Source organism: Ostreococcus tauri (genome assembly GCF_000214015.3).
Source record: "Ostreococcus tauri WGS project CAID00000000 data, contig chromosome 03, whole genome shotgun sequence".
NCBI lineage: Eukaryota > Viridiplantae > Chlorophyta > Mamiellophyceae > Mamiellales > Bathycoccaceae > Ostreococcus > Ostreococcus tauri.
In genome coordinates, this window is record NC_014428.2 from 79,495 (window position 1) to 96,548 (window position 17,054).

At 60.4% G+C, this 17,054-nt stretch overlaps 12 protein-coding genes across 12 annotated transcripts; 7 read left to right on the forward strand and 5 right to left on the reverse strand.

Annotated features, from left to right (window-relative positions):
• Positions 1-145: 145 nt before the first annotated feature.
• OT_ostta03g00420 (HD/PDEase domain) lies at positions 146-835 on the forward strand (the record flags this gene model as incomplete). Its single annotated transcript, XM_003077904.1, has 1 exon — positions 146-835. The coding sequence occupies one exon, from the start codon at positions 146-148 to the stop codon at positions 833-835; it is 690 nt and encodes a 229-aa protein (XP_003077952.1).
• Positions 836-943: 108 nt separating this feature from the next.
• Positions 944-2,551, forward strand: OT_ostta03g00430 (Thioredoxin-like fold; the record flags this gene model as incomplete). The annotated part of the gene is made up of 1 exon (XM_003077905.2): positions 944-2,551. The coding sequence occupies one exon, from the start codon at positions 944-946 to the stop codon at positions 2,549-2,551; it is 1,608 nt and encodes a 535-aa protein (XP_003077953.2).
• A 76-nt stretch (positions 2,552-2,627) lies between these two features.
• OT_ostta03g00440 (unnamed product) lies at positions 2,628-4,088 on the reverse strand (the record flags this gene model as incomplete). Its single annotated transcript, XM_003077906.2, has 1 exon — positions 2,628-4,088. The coding sequence occupies one exon, from the start codon at positions 4,086-4,088 to the stop codon at positions 2,628-2,630; it is 1,461 nt and encodes a 486-aa protein (XP_003077954.2).
• A 76-nt stretch (positions 4,089-4,164) lies between these two features.
• On the forward strand, positions 4,165-4,848 carry OT_ostta03g00450 (Dimeric alpha-beta barrel; the record flags this gene model as incomplete). The annotated part of the gene is made up of 1 exon (XM_003077908.1): positions 4,165-4,848. The coding sequence occupies one exon, from the start codon at positions 4,165-4,167 to the stop codon at positions 4,846-4,848; it is 684 nt and encodes a 227-aa protein (XP_003077956.1).
• A 58-nt stretch (positions 4,849-4,906) lies between these two features.
• On the forward strand, positions 4,907-5,380 carry OT_ostta03g00460 (Janus/Ocnus; the record flags this gene model as incomplete). The annotated part of the gene is made up of 1 exon (XM_003077909.1): positions 4,907-5,380. One exon carries the CDS (start codon positions 4,907-4,909, stop codon positions 5,378-5,380), a length of 474 nt encoding a protein of 157 aa, XP_003077957.1.
• Positions 5,381-5,440: 60 nt separating this feature from the next.
• Positions 5,441-6,808, forward strand: OT_ostta03g00470 (unnamed product; the record flags this gene model as incomplete). Its single annotated transcript, XM_003077911.2, has 1 exon — positions 5,441-6,808. The coding sequence occupies one exon, from the start codon at positions 5,441-5,443 to the stop codon at positions 6,806-6,808; it is 1,368 nt and encodes a 455-aa protein (XP_003077959.2).
• A 43-nt stretch (positions 6,809-6,851) lies between these two features.
• Positions 6,852-8,735, reverse strand: OT_ostta03g00480 (Cyclophilin-type peptidyl-prolyl cis-trans isomerase, conserved site; the record flags this gene model as incomplete). Its single annotated transcript, XM_022984664.1, has 1 exon — positions 6,852-8,735. One exon carries the CDS (start codon positions 8,733-8,735, stop codon positions 6,852-6,854), a length of 1,884 nt encoding a protein of 627 aa, XP_022838407.1.
• A 21-nt stretch (positions 8,736-8,756) lies between these two features.
• OT_ostta03g00490 (U6 snRNA-associated Sm-like protein LSm4/Small nuclear ribonucleoprotein Sm D1/D3) lies at positions 8,757-9,393 on the forward strand (the record flags this gene model as incomplete). Its single annotated transcript, XM_022984665.1, has 2 exons — positions 8,757-8,831; positions 9,145-9,393. 2 exons carry the CDS (start codon positions 8,757-8,759, stop codon positions 9,391-9,393), a joined length of 324 nt encoding a protein of 107 aa, XP_022838408.1.
• A 62-nt stretch (positions 9,394-9,455) lies between these two features.
• On the reverse strand, positions 9,456-10,286 carry OT_ostta03g00500 (Decaprenyl diphosphate synthase-like; the record flags this gene model as incomplete). Its single annotated transcript, XM_022984666.1, has 1 exon — positions 9,456-10,286. The coding sequence occupies one exon, from the start codon at positions 10,284-10,286 to the stop codon at positions 9,456-9,458; it is 831 nt and encodes a 276-aa protein (XP_022838409.1).
• Positions 10,287-10,487: 201 nt separating this feature from the next.
• Positions 10,488-13,237, forward strand: OT_ostta03g00510 (BCCT transporter family; the record flags this gene model as incomplete). Its single annotated transcript, XM_022984667.1, has 2 exons — positions 10,488-10,625; positions 10,793-13,237. 2 exons carry the CDS (start codon positions 10,488-10,490, stop codon positions 13,235-13,237), a joined length of 2,583 nt encoding a protein of 860 aa, XP_022838410.1.
• Positions 13,238-13,264: 27 nt separating this feature from the next.
• Positions 13,265-15,163, reverse strand: OT_ostta03g00520 (Phospholipid methyltransferase; the record flags this gene model as incomplete). Its single annotated transcript, XM_022984668.1, has 1 exon — positions 13,265-15,163. One exon carries the CDS (start codon positions 15,161-15,163, stop codon positions 13,265-13,267), a length of 1,899 nt encoding a protein of 632 aa, XP_022838411.1.
• Positions 15,164-15,613: 450 nt separating this feature from the next.
• On the reverse strand, positions 15,614-17,054 carry OT_ostta03g00530 (unnamed product; the record flags this gene model as incomplete). Its single annotated transcript, XM_022984671.1, has 1 exon — positions 15,614-17,054. A coding segment is annotated over one exon (1,441 nt), but the record flags the coding sequence as incomplete, so codon positions are not given.

A 17,054-nucleotide genomic window follows, 5' to 3' on the forward strand; every position in this document is an offset into this window, starting at 1 on the left:
GCGCGGCATCGTCGACGACGCGCGCGCGCGACGGGCGATCGCGCGCGACGCGCGATGGGCCGACGCGCGGTCGGGGCCACGCTCGTATTCAAGGGACCATACCCCCATGAGTTAGTGCTCGAGAGACATCACATCGCGACGCGGCATGGCGTCGGACGTCGTGCGCGCGACCGAGGCGTACGTCGAGCGCGAGCTCGCCGACGTGGATGGCTCGCACGATTACTTTCACATCGCCCGCGTGCGCGCGCTGGCGATGCGCTTGGCGCGCGAGGAAGGGGATTGCGATGCGACCGTGGTCGAGCTCGCGGCGCTGCTGCACGACGTGCGCGATTGGAAGTACTCGGGAGAGGCGACCGCGGGATGCGACGCGGCGCGGGAACATTTGGAATCACTCGCCGTGGACGCGCGAACGATCGAGCGGGTGTGCGATATCGTGCGATACGTTGGATTTAAATCTGAAATATCCGACGACGCGAATGAACAGGCGGAGCGGACGCGAAGGACGAAAGAGTTCATGGTGGTGCAGGACGCGGATCGATTGGATGCGATCGGCGCTATAGGGATCGGTCGGACGTTTTGTTTCGGTGGCGCGAGGAACTCTCCGATGCACGATCCTTCGGTGCCGCCGTTGACGGATTTAACCGGCGAGCGATACGCCGCCATGCGAAACGACGCGACGCGACCGAACACGGTGATCAATCACTTCCACGAGAAGCTCTTCAAGCTCAAATCCATGATGAAAACCGAAAGCGGCAGGCGTCTAGCGGAGCGCAGGCATCAAACCATGGTCGATTTCGTCGAGCGGTTTCACAAGGAGTGGAACGGGCTCGAGTGAGCCGTCGCCGTCGCCGTCGCCTCCACCCTGTAACTTTTTCATAATTCTTTGACCGCCCCGCACTCCTCGTCGCGCGTCGATCGCGCGCCGAACGCGCGTCCGAACGCGATGGCATCGACGCCGTCGTCGCTCCCGTCGAGGCTGTCGACGCGTCTGTCGATCCAAAGGCGCACGCGCGCGAGTTGTAGAGGTGCCGCGCGACCGACAAGTCATCGAAACGAATTCTTTCTTCGCCCACGCGCGACCGCGGACGACGCCGCGGAGGAGATCCTGGGCGTGTACGTCACCGCGGGCGCCGTGGATGTGCGCGCGGCGGCGGTGAACGCGCGCACGGGGGCGTTTCTCCGGGCGGGGGCATCGACGAAGCTGGAGAGCGCTTCGGCGAGCGGCGTCGTCGAGGCGGTGCGAAAGGTGGTGGACACGCTCGAATGGCGGGGAGCGGTGGGAATATCGCTCCCGGGATTGGTGACTCGGATAGAAGGCGAAAGTGCGGACGCGAAGCGAGGGACGATCGTGCGGGCGGAGCTGGAGGCGGCGACGCGCACGGCGACCGGATGCGAGGTGGCAATTTCATCAGGAGCCGAGGCGTGCGGAGCGGCAGAGTTGGCGTATGGCGCCGGGGTCGAGCTGGGGGAAGTGGCGACGAAAGGATTGGTGATGTTTTGCATGGTGGGTGCGCGTTTCAGCACGAGTCTGTACGACGCCGGTCAGATTGTCAAAAATTTCTCTGGTGAAAAAGTCGTCGATTCGTGGGGTGACGGAGACGTGGCGACTATTCCGGAAGAAAACGGGGCGACCGATAACGAGACGGGGTGGAAAGCGTTCGCTCAACGCGTTAATGCGTATCTCATCGAGCTCGAGGAGAAGTACAAACCCGACGCGATCATCCTCGGCGGGAAAGCAGGTCAAAACGCGGAGAAAATTTTGCCTGCGTTAACGTGCCAAACCAAGGTTGTTCCAGGCACGCTTGGGTTCGTCGCCGGTGTCAAGGGCGCGGCGCTCTTGGCGTCGCAACAGATCGCGACTCGAGGGACATTATCTCGTGTTCGCGAGGCGATCGGAGTCGCCAACGGAGTGTCTCCGCAATCGCTCACCGACGAGCAGTTGAGGAGTGTCTTCGACAAGTTTGACACGTCGCAAAATGGCGTCTTAGAGCTCGATGAGCTCATCGCCGCGACTGAGGCGTTGAACGTCCAGGTGCACGACGCTCGCAAGTTGATGGATTCGCTAGATTACGACGAAAACGGGGTCGTTTCGTTCGACGAGTGGATGCGCTGGTGGAAGAGCCAGGTGAAGGTAGAAACCGTCACCACCATCGTTTCCCAGGCCGAGTGGCACAACGTGCTCAAGGACGAGGGTGATCGCCTCATATGTCTCGAGGTCGGATTCACGTTCTGCCGACCGTGCAAGGCGTTTGCGAAAAAGTTCCATCAAATTGCCGAGGATTTTCCCAGCGTCAAGTTTGTTTTCATGCATGGCAATGAAAACGGCTCGACGACAATTTTGGCTCGCGACGAGCTCGGCGTCAAGGCCACGCCCTCGTTCTTCCTATTTCGTTCGGGTAAGAGATTGCACATGCATTCCGGCGCAAAGGAAGAACGTCTGCGTAACGCGATTAATCGACACTTGACGGATTCCGAGTGGCCGCAGGCGCTCGGCCCGCGCCTGCCCGTGATCTCGGAAGAAGAGGAGCTCAAACTCGCCGAGCGATCGTAAGGATTTTTTTGGATGTGCCAGCGCGTGCCGCATGTAAATGATTTAATACAGCTGAAATCACAAGCGCGATATGACGCTACGTCGACGTTCCCGCGTCCTTCTTGTAGTATCCTTTCGGTGCCTCTTCGACGACCGACCTTTTCTCCACTGTCTTTTTCATTGTCGCCGTTCGCTCTTGCAACGCTTTCATAGCGTCGCTACTAGCCGCCGCCGCAGCGGCGGTTGCGGCGGAGACTCGCTCCACTGCAGCCGTGGTGCTCGCCGACGCGCTCTCCCATATCCCACCAATGCTAAAGTTCTTGAGTTTATCGCTCACTTGATCCGTGACGCTCTTGGATTCGATCACGATGCGGCGCGGACTCTGCGCGTCCTCCAGAGGTCCGTCCTGCGCGCCTCCTTTCGGCGGCGGTGGACGAAGATTCACCCCGCGCATGTCTTCATCCGCGATCCCAAGCGCCTCCTTTCGAGCGAGCGCAATGCGCTCCGCCTCGTCGACGTCTATCGACTTTTCCATCTTCAACTCGTGCGGTTGATTCATAATCGTCCCCTTCGTCATCTCGGCTCTCGCGCGCAAACCGTAGAGCGTGTACGCCTTTGCGCTCGACGTCGCCTCGCTTTCATCCGGGTCATCGGTGAAGAAATCATCCAAATCGTTCGGCATCGACGTCGACATCGTCGATGCGACGTCTATGGACGACGCGATGTCCTTCAGGGACTCGTCGACTCCGGACTCCTTCGCGCGCTTCTTCGCCATGCTCGCGAGCTTCTTCTTCAGCTCCTGCTCCGCCATGATCTCCTCCGTCGTCCTCGAGCTCACCGCGTTCGTCATCGCATCACTCTGGAGCAAATCATGCAACTGCATCACGTGCGCAACCTCCTGCTCGAACGCGCGCTCGGCTTCGGCGTCCTTCGCCTCGGCGTCGTCCCGCCTCTTGTACAGCGCGTCCAGCTCCAGCGCGATCTCCGCCTCGAGTAACATCTCCTCCACCTCCGACATCAGCGCGAACGTACCCTCCAGGGACGCACTCTGTTCCCACACTTTCGTCACCATTCCCGAAACCTCCGCCAGCTCCGCGTCCAGCGCGACCCATCGCTGTTCCTGCGCCCGTATCGTCCGTTCCAGCGTCTCGCTCAACCGCAGCGCGATGCGCGCGCGGGCATCCAAATGCGCGTGTCGCACATCGTATTCCTCCAACGCCAGCTCCACCGCCCGCGCGCACATCGCGTACCCTCCCCGCACGCGCTCGCCGTCGTCTTCATCGCCCGTGCGTCGACGAACTAACGCGTCCAGGGCGTTCGAGGCATCATCCACCAATCGGTCGGTAAAATCCAACGTTCGCTCCAACGCCGCGCTCACCGCGCTCGACGCCGGGTTTAGGCGCACGGCGTCGAGCGCGTCGCGCAAAAAGTCCTTCGCCCGCGCGTCCGACGATGGCATCGCGCGCGCGACGGGCGACGACGCGGCGTCGACGTATGCGGATCGTCGCCATTTCCCCGCGCAGCCTTCGTGTACCATGCGCGTCGCGCGCGTCTCCATCGCGCGCGCGACGGCGTCGAGCACGCGCGCGGTGCGAGCGCGACGCGGGACGGCGGCGCGCGCGGTGCGGATCGAGATGACTCGAATCGCTCTGGACGCGTCGTCCGCGCGCGCGGGCGCGGCGGCGGCGGTCGACGCGGGCGCGGCGGCGATCGAGCTCCCCGGGTGCGTGCGGTTCGACGTCTTGCGATCGTTGGAGGATGAAAACACCCTCGTCATCGCGGAGATTTGGGCGGACGCGTCGAGCGGGAGGGATGGGGCGTGGAGAGAGGCGTTGGACGCGGCGACGACGGCGGCGTCGGCGCGCGTGGAACGGACGCGGTACGTCGCGGTGGAGCCCACGGATGCGTCGTGGGTCGACACGCACGCGCGGAGGTGGACTGCGAGCGATGCGTCGGACGTGGGTGGGGAGAGCGTGACGCACGTCCGGTGCGACGTGGCGCGGGGAGACGAGGACGCGTTCGCTTTGGAGTGCGCGAAGAACGCGCGCGCGAGCGTTCGGGAGGATGGAAATCTGCGATTTGACGCGTTCAGGAGCGTCGAGGATGGGACGAAGTTCATTCTGAGCGAAGTCTACGAAACCCCGGACGCGGCGGCGGACCACAAGAACACGGAGCACTATCGAGCCTGGCGCGACGCCGTGGCGGGGATGATGGCGACGCCGCGCTCGGCCGAGCGGTACGCCATCGTGTTTCCACCCGTGCGCTCGGCTTGGAAGTTCGACCCCGGGTGCGAGGATGAGTGCGAAACCGTGTGGTGAACCCGAACGATTCGTGACGGACGTCTGACCGCCGCCGCGCGTCACTCCGCGACGCGACATGACGGACCGATTCGACGACGTCACGGGCGAAGCCCTCACCGATGACGCGCGCGAGCTCGTTCGAAGATTCACCGCCACCGCCGACGCGGACGCGCCGACGACCACCGCCGTCTCGCTCGACGTCGTTCCTCGCGTCGTCGTCCACCCCGGCAAGAACAAGTTTGTTTTGTGCGTCTTGCGCGCCGGAGACGTCACCCGCGAGGTCTTGCGCGCGCTCTCCGGGTGCGAGTATCACGCCGACGTCGCGCGCGAGCTCGAGCGCGAGTGTCGGGGCATCGCGACCGTGCGCGTGATCGGCGGCGGGAGAATAATCAGAGACGACCGCGGCGAGACGGGTGACATTCGCGTCTACGGGTACAGCAAAACCTTCGGGCGCGTGCCTGGGTGTAACGAGCGCGCGGCGAGAATGATCACCGACGACACGAGCGAGTTCGCGTCGTACGCGGTGTCGTGGTCCGATGACGGGTATTAGCGTGTAATTCATTTTTAATCAATTTTCAAATTGCTGGCCATCGACAGACCGACGCGCGCGATGCCGTTCTGGAGGCGCAGCGACTCCTACATCGGCGCCTTTGTCCAGAGCGCGAGAAAGAGGTACGTCGAGCAGACGGCCAAGGCGTGCAAGACGGCGCGCGCGCGCTCGGCGAAGCGCCGAAAGACGAACGATGAGACTGTAACCACTTTGGCGCACGGGGACGTCGACCACGCGGACGCCTACGCACGGCTGTACGGAACGCGCGAGGGAGGGATGAATCGCAAAGTCATGACGCCCGCGATGTGGTCGCTGGCGTCGAAAAACGAATACGCGACGAACGACGAGCTGTATCGCGGCTTGCCGCGCCCGGACGAGACGCGGGACGCGCGAAAGCAGCGTTTGGACGAGTACGTCGAGGGATTGCGAGCGAAGGCGGCGGCGGAGTGGTTTCCAAACAAGAAAAAAGCGCAGATGTGGCTATACGGGTCCGCTTTTAAGACGCACTTTACCCTCACGTTCGATAGTGCTTTCGATGCGATCAAAGTGCTCACTGAGTTGAGCGCGCCGTTTGAATCAGAAGATGAGCGGACGATGTTCGAACTGGAACTGTGCGAAGCTATTCTGAGTCCCATCGCCGATGAGGGTAAAATGCCGGATGGATTCGGTGACATCGAGATGATGTCCGACTCAGGATGGTTTCGGTTTCAAAGGAAGGTTGAACGTTTGTGCCTCGAAGCTCGAAAGTTGTTCAATGCTAAAAAAGTGAGCGATAGTAAAATGTTCGAGTTTCTGAACGTGTTTGAACGTCTGAACGACGTCTTTTGGATTTTCGGCCCGAACGAGGAGATTTGGCGAGGATGCTTGAACGCGTTGCAAGCGCCCGACAAGTTTCGGTATGTGTTCCAGGAACCCAAGGATGATTCCACGCCTTATTCCTTACACGCCGGGACGTATTATTGGGAGATGATGGGAGGCACGGGCTTCGATAAAGCGATACACGGCGATAAAGACAGCGAAGGATACAAAGCGTTTATCGAAGAATTTAGGGCCCAGGCGCGGGAGAAGCAACAGAGAGAGATGGAAAAACGAGAAGAAGAAGCTAGGAAAAGGAAAGAGGCTGAGTTGAGAACGCAGCGCGCACGTCTAGAACGAGAACGAGAACAAGAACGAGAACGAGAACGAGAACGAGCGAACCAGACGAAGAAACAGCGTGAGTACGCTGAATGGGTGTACAGAGCAACGGGGAAATATCCCGTCGGGTACGAAGCACCACCCGATCAAAAAATCGCGGCTGTCGTCCCCGTTGCCGAAGAGAAAGATACAGGCGAAGTCCTCATCACCGCGGAAAAGAGCTTGGACGACGTCCTCTGGACGCGTCGGCAAAAGGCAATTGGCGCCGGTAACTATATTTCCATAGACGAATAAGCGCGGGATCCCGCTTGTTGTAAGAATGGATAATGATACAATCTCACCACGCGTCGAAGTTTCCGAATCCACTTCTCAAAGGTTTCGCCTTCTTCGCCGCCGGCGCGACGACTGGCGCGCTCGCGGGCTTGGGGATGAATTTACCGACGCCATTCCCGACGGCTAAGGGACGCGCGCTCGTGTTGCTGGCGATGGCCGACGCTGGATCACTCCACCAACTCCCACGCTTACCGACTCCCGTGCCGCTAGCGCGCTCGGCGTCCTTTGCCTCAGCCTCAGCCTCTTCGTGCTCACGCTTCTCGTCCTCCTCGCGTAGCTCCTCGTACGGATTCGTGAACACCGTCACGCGTTCGATCCGAATCGTTTTAAGCGGACGATCGGACGCGTCCGTCTCTACCGCTTCACATTTCGACAACGTCTCCAAACCGCCAACGACTCGGCCAAAAACCGTGTGCTTACCGTTCAGGTGTGGCGACGGCTTGTAAGTGATGAAAAACTGGGACCCGTTGGTGTTCTTCCCACTATTCGCCATGCTTAACACGCCGCGGTCGTCGTGCGTAAAAGGGTTTCCCTTGATTTCGTCATCGAAGCGCTCGCCCCAGATGCAGTGACCGCCGCGACCGGTGCCTGTGGGATCGCCGCCCTGAAGCATGAAGTTTTTAATACTTCTATGAAACTTGCACCCGTCGTAATATCCCTTCTCCGCGAGCGTGATGAAATTTTCGCACGTCCTATGCGCACGGTCGCAGTGTAACTCGATGTTCAAGTCACCGAGATTCGTGTGCAAGCGCACGTATCCCTTCTTCGTCGGGTTGTACCACACGATTTCCTCGGCGCGATGATTCTTCGTGTGCGCCTCCATCGTGGTAGACGTGAATCCCATCGCACTGTGACCCGTCGTGCGCATCTCGTTCACCCTGGTCTTCAGAGTTACGAGATAAGGCGCCATCTCGGCGCGTCTCTTCGCCTTTTCCTTCTCCGTGCGCAGATCCAACGTCGCGCCGCCGGATCCCGCCGACGTGTCCCACGTCGACGATCCGGGCTTGAAAGTGATGTTATCCACCGGCGCGACGTACGCCGGTCCCCGAAGCAAGTGACTGTTATCCGTCGGGTCTGGTTTATTCTCTATTCCACGCCTCGCGTTATCCTCTTTCTCCTTCTTCTTTGCCAGCTCGAGCGCGTCCCGAGCGGCGGCGGCGTCTTTGCTTCCGCCTCGCTCTCCAATCTTCGCCGCCTCCTCGCTTCCGAGCGCGTCGAGCACCCTGCGCATGTCCTCACTCAGACCCTTCCTATTTATGTTCGAATCATCCACCTCCCGACCGAGATTCTTCGTCTCGATCCCACGTTTGACGTGATCGAACGCCTCCAACGTCCTCGACTTCAAATCCAACGGGTCCTGCAGCGTTATCACGTCTGACCTCTTAAACGGTTCCTCCGTCAACAAATCTTTCCAATTCTTCGCCTTGACGCACAACTCCTCAATCGCTTCCGCGCAGTACACGTTCCCGGTCGTTCGCACGCACACAATCCGCGTCGAATCCGTAAACGTCTTCTTCATCACCGGGCACTCGTACGCGCCGTCTGCATTCTTATACCATCTCAGCGCGATCAAATCCCGCACCTCCAGCGCTTCACCGCTCACGGGATGTCGTTTATGTTTCATCACGTACGGCACCGCGCGCGAGACGTCGAACACGCTCCCATCCGGCGCGCACACCGCGTTTTCAAACGGCAAAAATGAAATCGCACACCGGTCAAACGGCAATCGTCGAAACGGCGCCGCCGCGCTTCCATCGCGCCGCTTCCCCCCCCCCTCGTTCGCCCACTCGCTCGCGGTGACGTACGCGCGGTCTTTGCCCGTCTTTGCCTTGTTTCTACCCATGCGCGGCGCCGTGTGGGGTCGCGTCGCGTTCGCTACGCTCGACATTCCGACGCGCGACGCATCGCGATGAGCGCCGGTCTGGGCAAGGGCGTCGGGGTCCCGGTGAAGCTCTTACACGAGAGCGAGGGACACGTGGTGACGGTGCGAGCGACCGAGCGCGAGCGCGCGGGAGGGCGCGCGGGGCGAATGGATTGCGCGCGCGGGGCGCGCGAGAACGGAACGGAACCACGACGGGGACGCGTTGGACGAGACGCGCGCGCGCGCGGACGGCGACGTCGGCGTACACGTCGTGGACGCGGTGGACGGTGGGACGGCGACGGGCGCGGGCGCGTGGACGCGGAACGGGGCGACGGCGGGCGATCGGCGCCTAGGGTTGATTTCGAGCGACGGCGACGACGCGCGCGCGCGCGGAGACTAACGGAAGACGCGTCGCGATGTCGTGGCGATGATGTAGGTCGAGCTGAAGACTGGTGAGACGTATCGCGGGCAGCTCGTGGAGAGCGAGGATAATTGGAACTGTCAGATGACGGATGTCACGCACACCGGGCGAGACGGCAAGGAGAGTAGGATGGAGCACGTGTACATTCGAGGGTCAAAGGTGAGGATGATGATAATTCCGGACATGTTGAAGCACGCGCCGATGTTTAAGAGGTTCGATCCGAAGTTTGATCCGAAGGGCGGCGCGGGACGAGGGAAGAAGTAGTGACGGCGTCGGGTACCGTTCTAGAAATTGTGAATCACAGTGTTTTTTTGGCGAATCCCGCGTCATCTCCCGAATCTCTGCGCCGTGGTTCGATACTTTTCGACGATGCGCGCGAATTTCTCGCGCGTGAACGCCTCCAGCGAGGTCTCGTGGAACATTTCGGCCGCGTACAACTGCCACGGAGGATAGCCGTCGAGATGGAACACTTCGCCGAAGACGACGACGACATCCGCGGGCGTGAGGAAATTTCCTCGATCACGCATCCATCGCTCAATCTTCCCGACATGTCGTTTATTTTCGAACGCGCGCCCTTCGTGATCCTCATCGCGCTCGTCGTCGACCGATTCTACATCCGCGCGCGTCGCCGCGGCGACGAGCGCCGCGCACGCGTCCTCCGCCCGCAACGCGTCCACCTCGATCGTCCACGCGCTCGACCCCCCATCGCCCCCCCCCCGAGCGATGACGTCGATTTTCCCACCGTTCTCGCGATCGCACGCTCGAAGTACGTACGCGAATCCGTCTCGCCTCGCTCGCCGCTCCAACGCGTCCCGCATCGCGTCTCTCCCTCGCCCATCCGCGACGCGTCCACTCGACTCATACGCGCTCACGCGCTCGATTCCAACCGCACCGCACCACGACGCGATCTCGGCCAATCTCTCGCACGTCGCCCTCGCGTCTTCACCGATTCCGTCCCGCGCGAGGACGAACGCCGCCGTCCGCGGCTTCGCGTCCGCGCGCGTCCGCGTTTCCCTCCCCGGTCCCGCGCGCGACGCGCCCACGGGCGACGTCGAGGACATCACGCGCGCGCCACGCGCGATCGACCGCGCCCACGACGCGACGGCGACGCACGACCGTCGCACGAGATGTCGCACCACGAGCGCGATGTACACCATCGCGAGCGCGAGCGACGTTCGCGCCCGCGCGCGCATCGCTCGCTCGATCCATTCGACGCCCCCGCGCGTGTCGCCCGTCCACCGAGCGCGCGCGGGCGAACGAGCGAAGCGCGCGGGCGCGCGGCGTCGCGGCGCGTCGAGAATTGTCGTCGAGCGAATTGAATGCGTGCCCACGTCGGCACTCCCGCGCGCGCTCGGGCGATGCCGGGCGCGTCGAAGCCGTCGCGCGAACGCGTCGCGCGCGACCGCGCGCGCGATGCGCGACGCGACGAGGACGTGGCGGCGGGACGGTTCGTTCGGGCGAATCGTTGGATTGCGTTCGATTTCGCCGCTTTTCCGGTGCGCGCGCGTCTCTCGAGCGCGGCGACGCGGTCGATCGCGCGCGCGCGTTTTGTTACCGTCGTCGCGCGGTCGAGGTGAAGACGAGTACGGGTGCGGCGCGCGCGTGGGGTGCGGGCGGGGATGATGAATTTTCAACTGACGCGGCGAGAACGCTTCGCGCGCAGATAATCAGAGCGAACTGGGTGGTGTTCCTCCTGGCGACGGTCACGCTGTGGGGGTTCGTGATCGGGGTGACGACGAGCGAGGCCAATGTGAGGGGGGCGGGGCAGGTATCGGCGGTCTCGACGTTTTTTGCAAACGCCACGAGCGCAATCACGCACAACTTTACGTGGTTTTACACGTTGACGCAAAACGCGTGGCTGGTCGTGGTTTTTTACGTGTTGCTGAAGAAAAAGTACGCCAACGTGAGGCTGGGGACACAAGACGACGCTCCGGAGTACTCAGATCTCGTGTGGTTCATACTCATTTTCACTACTGGTCTGGGAACCGGGATATTTTACTTCGGCGTGAGCGAGCCGATGTACTACTACCGCGACGATGCTGGTGCGCTGAACACAAATTCGAACTACTTGGCGAAGATTCCGTTCATGAATGACGACCAGCGAGCATCGATGGCTATGTTTCTGACGTTCTTTCATTGGGGGTTCCACGGTTGGGCCCCGTATCTCGTCGTCGGCCTCACCACGGGCGTGGTGTGCTATCGCTTGGGAAGACCGCTCACCCTACGCAGTGCGTTTTATCCGCTCTTCGGCGATTACGTGAACGGGCTGTTCGGAGATATCATCGACGCCATGTCCATCGCATGCACCACGTTTGGTTTGTCTACCTCGCTCGGTTTGGGGGCGAACAGTATCAACGCCACCATTCACAGAATGAATAGCGCTATTCCGAATGATAACGAGAGCGTAAAATCTTTCATAATTTGGATCATCACCGCGCTCACGACGGGGGCGGTCGTAAGCGGACTCGATCGTGGTATGGTACCCATGGCGATATTGGCTTTTGGCGTTTTGTCCGCATTAATCTTGCTGCTATTCATGCTTGACAACACGTGGTACATTGCGAATATCTTCACGCAGACGACTGGGACGTACATGCAGTACTTTATTCAAGCCGGTTTCGACAACGATGCACTGCCTCAGCTCGCTCTCGAATTTCAAGAGAAAGATCCGCACCTCTGGGGCAACCCGGGCATCAAGGGTCGCGTTGAAATCGCCTTGGGTACGACCATGGCTGATTCACAGACGTACTACGAAAGCACTCCAGCCTCCTTCATGAACTCTTGGACTGTTTTCTACTGGGCGTGGTGGATCACTTGGGCTCCGTTCGTGGGCCTATTTATCGCCAGAATATCACGCGGGCGCACTGTGAGAGAGATCATCCTCGTTGGAATGTTTGTACCGATGATATCTGGATTCTTTGCCCTATCGGTTCTCGGCTCCCTTGGAATTCGCATGGAACGCATCGCAGAGTTATCCCTGAAGTATGCACCCGATTGGCGGAAGGGTGTGGTGAACTGCGCGGGTCTGGGGTACCTAAACAACGAACCGGCGAGCGACGCGGCGATAAAGCTCGCCAACGACGTCGGAATTTATGCGCTGGCGTGCAGGAAATCGACCGACAGAATTTTAGACATCTTGGAACCTTACGGGAATTTGACAAAACTTTTACAGTTGTTGGTTCTGATAGGAGTGATCTCTTTCTTCGTCACTTCTGCTGACGCGGGTGCGTTCACGGATGATATGATTGCCGCTGGTGGCATCGACAACGCACCGGTTTTGCAAAGAGTGTGGTGGTCCATCACGCAAGGCGCGACGGCCCAAGCGTTACTTAGCACTAGCAAAACGGGCCTATCGACGATATCGTCAGTCAGTATTTGCGCCGCCCTTCCTTACACGTTCGCTTTGAACGCGATGTGCGTCGCACTTTTCCGCGCTTTGGACGAGGCAAACGGTGATCCAAAGTATCTGAGCATGCGAAAAAACTTCTCCACATCTATCATCGACGTATTTGATAATTTCAATGGACCAGATGGGTCTCCCGACGGAAAGATTATGTCGACAAAGGAGCGATTGATTCTGCTATTAAGGATCATCCTCAACCCGTATCACGCAATGTTCATCTCCGCGTTAGAGCTGTTCACGCCGTTCGGTATATCGGTATTCTCATTTACGTGCACGACAATTTATTATGCTTGGATCCTACTCCTCTGTCTTACTCCGTTGAAGCAGGGAACGCACAGTCTTGCGTGGCTGATGTATCTGCTCTTCGCGATGCTCACGACGGCGATCCGTTATAACTTGCGAGCAAAGTGGCACATCGTGGGTAACCTTATGGATGACTTCATCGCATGCTTCTTCTTTTATCCGTTTGCGCTGGCTCAAATGAAGTTAGAGGTGGAGAGTCACAAGGGGAGAGCACCGCCGTCTCGTCCACGAGATTGGAGCGTTCGAGGCAGAATAATGAATGACACGAGCGTACGAAGTGGAAGATCGGACGCGAGCATTCGAGGGAAGAGGCACTTACCGTCTGTCACGGCTGCGAATGTCGCACACTTTGAATCGAAATCGAACGAAAACGGCGTCACGGACGTCGCGGACATGGCGTAAAGAGTGAAATGTAATAATAATATCGCGCTACCGCTTTGAGGGGCGCCTCTTGGGCGTCCGACTAGGACTTTTCTTGGGCGTCCGACTGGAGGTTTTCTTGGGCGTCGCCGATCTCACGCGCGGCGACTTGCTCGAGGACTTCCTAACAGGAGTCCGAGCCGAACGTCCCTTCGAGGGAGCGCTTGACGATTGCGGTCTCCAGCTATCCGAGTAAATGTCATTCACTTGCTCTTGTATCATGTGCAGCAGGTACATGAAGCAGTGCATCGGAACGGCATACGGAAGCGCCTCTCGTAAACCATCCATCTTGTGAATGCCCAAAAGCCCGAGCATGCTGCCGACGATCATTGGATGCGGCACGACGTTGTACGGGAATCCGCTCACAAAGTTCGGTTTAACTTCACCGAGTTCGACTCCAAAGTACGTTTGGTCCATTCCCAGAGCCACGGCCGCCGACGTGCTGAGCCCGTATCCGCACACAATCATGATGATCGAAATCGGGTCGAATTGGAAGTTTTTCACATATGCGACGGCCAAGTGCGTAAGGGCGAGCGTCTTCCAGAACACCACATTACGCTTGAACATGCCAAAGTTGATTCGGTCGCGCACGTGGTACGTGGCGATGTACATGCAGTAGTGCGTGTATGAAGTCATCGCAAAAAAGAAGAACGGGTGAATGTACTTGCCGACGGCGTACAACGCGAGGACGCTGGCGATGTTGTTCATGCCAGCGTACTTGGACACGAGGAATGCGCCGCGCGTAACAAAGAGTACCATGAAAGCCATGAATCTCCAGATCCCCGTCGGATGGATCGTGTTCAAGAAGAGTTTACGCGCCAGTGTATTGTACATCACAGATAAATGCAGCAGTCCTTCACCGAACGGACCGAAGCACTTCGGGTACACGCAGTAATGCAGCTTCATCGTGATGCGTCGGTCGGGATTTGTCACTGGCTTGTCCGCGATGTAGTGGATCTCACGGTGAAAATCGAAACCGACAACGTCGCCGTTGGATAAGCATCCGCCACTTCCTTCGTGTGAAAAAATGGTCTGCACCTTGACGTTCTCGTTCACAGCGAGCATGCACCGGTAAAGGAAGCAAAAAGGATACACGGCCCACGGACCGTCGATATGCTCCATGTAAAACACCGTGTCTGAATTGTTATTGTGGTGAGACGAGGCGACGTAGATCTCATTCATACCGTACACGGGCCTCACGACCCATGCGTCCGGGCGGAATCGTTCGGCAAACATCTTCTCCACAGGCTCGGAGTGCACGATGTGCGTGAACGCCTTCTTTTCCTTGTCCGCGAGCCGAGTGTGCCACCAGTGCGCCGTGCACGATCGGTCAGGATCTTCCTTGGTGACGAAATCCTCGATCGTCTTCATCGCGGCTCGATCCTTCGAGCTAGTGAGCTTTCCTCGAACGACGTAGTTGTGCGCCACGATCCAAGTTAAAAAGCTCTCGCGCATGTGAAACACCGCGTCCAGGCAGAGCGGGAGGAGATAAAACGTGTGCTCGAGAAGCAACCCGATCCAGTTGGACTGACCCATGTAAGACCCTTGATACGTCTTTTGCCCCGTGGCGTGATGCGCCAACTCCTGTCCAACGTATGCCGCGACAAAGGTACCGACTAACCCCACCGTCGTGGCCCCGGTCTCGACCGCGGTTCTCGCCGCGTACGCGATCGCCCAAATCCAAGCCGTCGTCCACGCCTTCAAGCCGACGCCGCAGTCAACAAACACCACCGTCGCCAGCGCGTACGTCCACGTCGCCACCCGAGCGCTGGACGTCCCATACGTCGTCTCCACGATCGCCAGCGCGGTGGCGAGGCACACCGGCGTCGTCACCAGGTGCGCGGCGACGTTGAACGAGTTGTCGTGGTACGACCGGAACTCCCGCGCGACGTCACCGAACGCCCGCATGACGCCTCCACGATTGTGCGGTCGGCTCACGATGTCAAATGCGCTTTTTATCACGCAATCACTCGCACGACGGCGCGTGAGACGAAGAAACGACCACGCGAGCGTTGATTTCGTGCAGATTATTCCCCGATGACGTCCTGTTCGAACGATCGACGCGTCGTCGCGCGCGCGTCCGTTCGATCGGTTCGATCGGTTCGGTCGACGCGATGATCGACGATCGTCGGTGTTCGTCTCGAGGCGGCGATTCGAGCGCGCGCGCGAAGGAAGCGCGGGCGCCGGTGTGTGCGGCGCGAAGATCGCGCGGAGAACAAGATGCGCGCGTCGGCGTCCGCGCCGAGCCGGAGCGGACGCCGAGCGACGTCGAGCCGAACGCGCGGTAGTCCACGCGTGAACGTCTCCGGATGGGATGACGACGAGGGTTTTCGTGAACACGAGGGTGCGTGACTTGGATTACAATTTCTTATCCGCCGAGGTGGCGCGTAGGAACTCATCGTACGCCTTTTGAAGCTCGGCGCGCTCGGCGTCGGGGGCGTCCTCGGACGCGCCGGACGTCGCCTCGGCTGTGGCGATGCGCTCGGCGCGCTCGGCAACGTCACGGGTGACGGTATCGGTGTCGATGGCGGTGGCCCAGCGATCTTTCTGGCGGAGCTTGTCGGCTTCGAGCCTGGCTTGGCGCTCGGCGCGACGGCGCGCGCGCTTTTTGCGGGACGCGCGCACGCCGACGGACAACATGGCTGCGGCGAGGAGGGACGTGGCGAAGCCCAGCGTTGCGTACGTTCCGACGTCGATCGCACCAGTGGACGACTTCGGGATCGTTGGCATCGAAAACGACCAAGAAGATGAGGTTTTCTGCTTTGTCTGGAGCTTGGTCGGCGGAGCGAGTTTCTTCGCTTCGGGCTTGCGCTCGGGCTTGCGCTCGGGCGAAGGCTTTGGCTGCGGCTTTCGCTGGGCGGCGACCATTTTCTTATTTTCCTTCTTCGCCGGTAACTTGATTTTGGCCGGAATACCACGGACGAAATCGCGAGCGTCGTACGCGCGATCGACGACGGCGTCGACAGTCCTGTCGAGCGCATCGGCGACGCGATACTTGACGTTTTCAATGCGTTGCGCTCGCGCCTGAGCCTCTGCCTCCTTTCGCCTCAGATCCTCCGCTTGCTTTGTCATTCTGGCGCGCGCTGCCGCGGCTTCCTTATCAGCCTTGGCCTTCGCCGTCTCGGCGTCGCGCGCCTTCTTCGCCTTGGCCGCTTCGGCCTCAGCTGCCCGCGTCTCCTGTGCAGTCTTGTCGGCGGCTTCCTTCTTCGCCCGTTCCGCCGCGCGCGCGCGCGCGAGCTTCTCCGCGTGTTCCCGTTCCTCGGCGAGTCTGCGCGCGCGTTCCATCGCGTCTTGCTCCTCCGCGAGTCTATCACTCTCCGCTTGTCGGGCGCGTTCCTGCGCTTCCTCTCGCGCCCGCCGCTCCGCGCGTTCGGCCTCTTTCGCCCGCTCCCTGGCGAGCTCCTTCGCGAGCTTCTCCGCCGCCGCCTCGGCGCGTCTCTCGCGCTCGACGGCGGCGCGAAGTTGCATTTCAGCCTCGGCCGCGCGCGCCTGCTCCCTCTTCAATCGCGTGAGTTCAACGATGCGATCGCGCCGCTCGATGCGACGCGCTTCGACGACGCTTCGAAGCTGTTCCGCCGCCTCATTCTTCACCGGTTTCCACCCCGTGGCGTTCGCGTCTCCGCGCTCCGCCGCGCGTCGTCGAAACATGGGCTTCGCCGCGCGAACCTCCGCCGCGCGAACCTCCGCCGCGCGCGCGCGCTCTTCTCGCACCTTCTCCCTCGCCGCCTTCGCCTCGGCCTCCTTCGCCGCCGCCGTTCGCGCCTCCGCCGGCTCCCGCGCGCGCTCCTTCGCGCGCGCG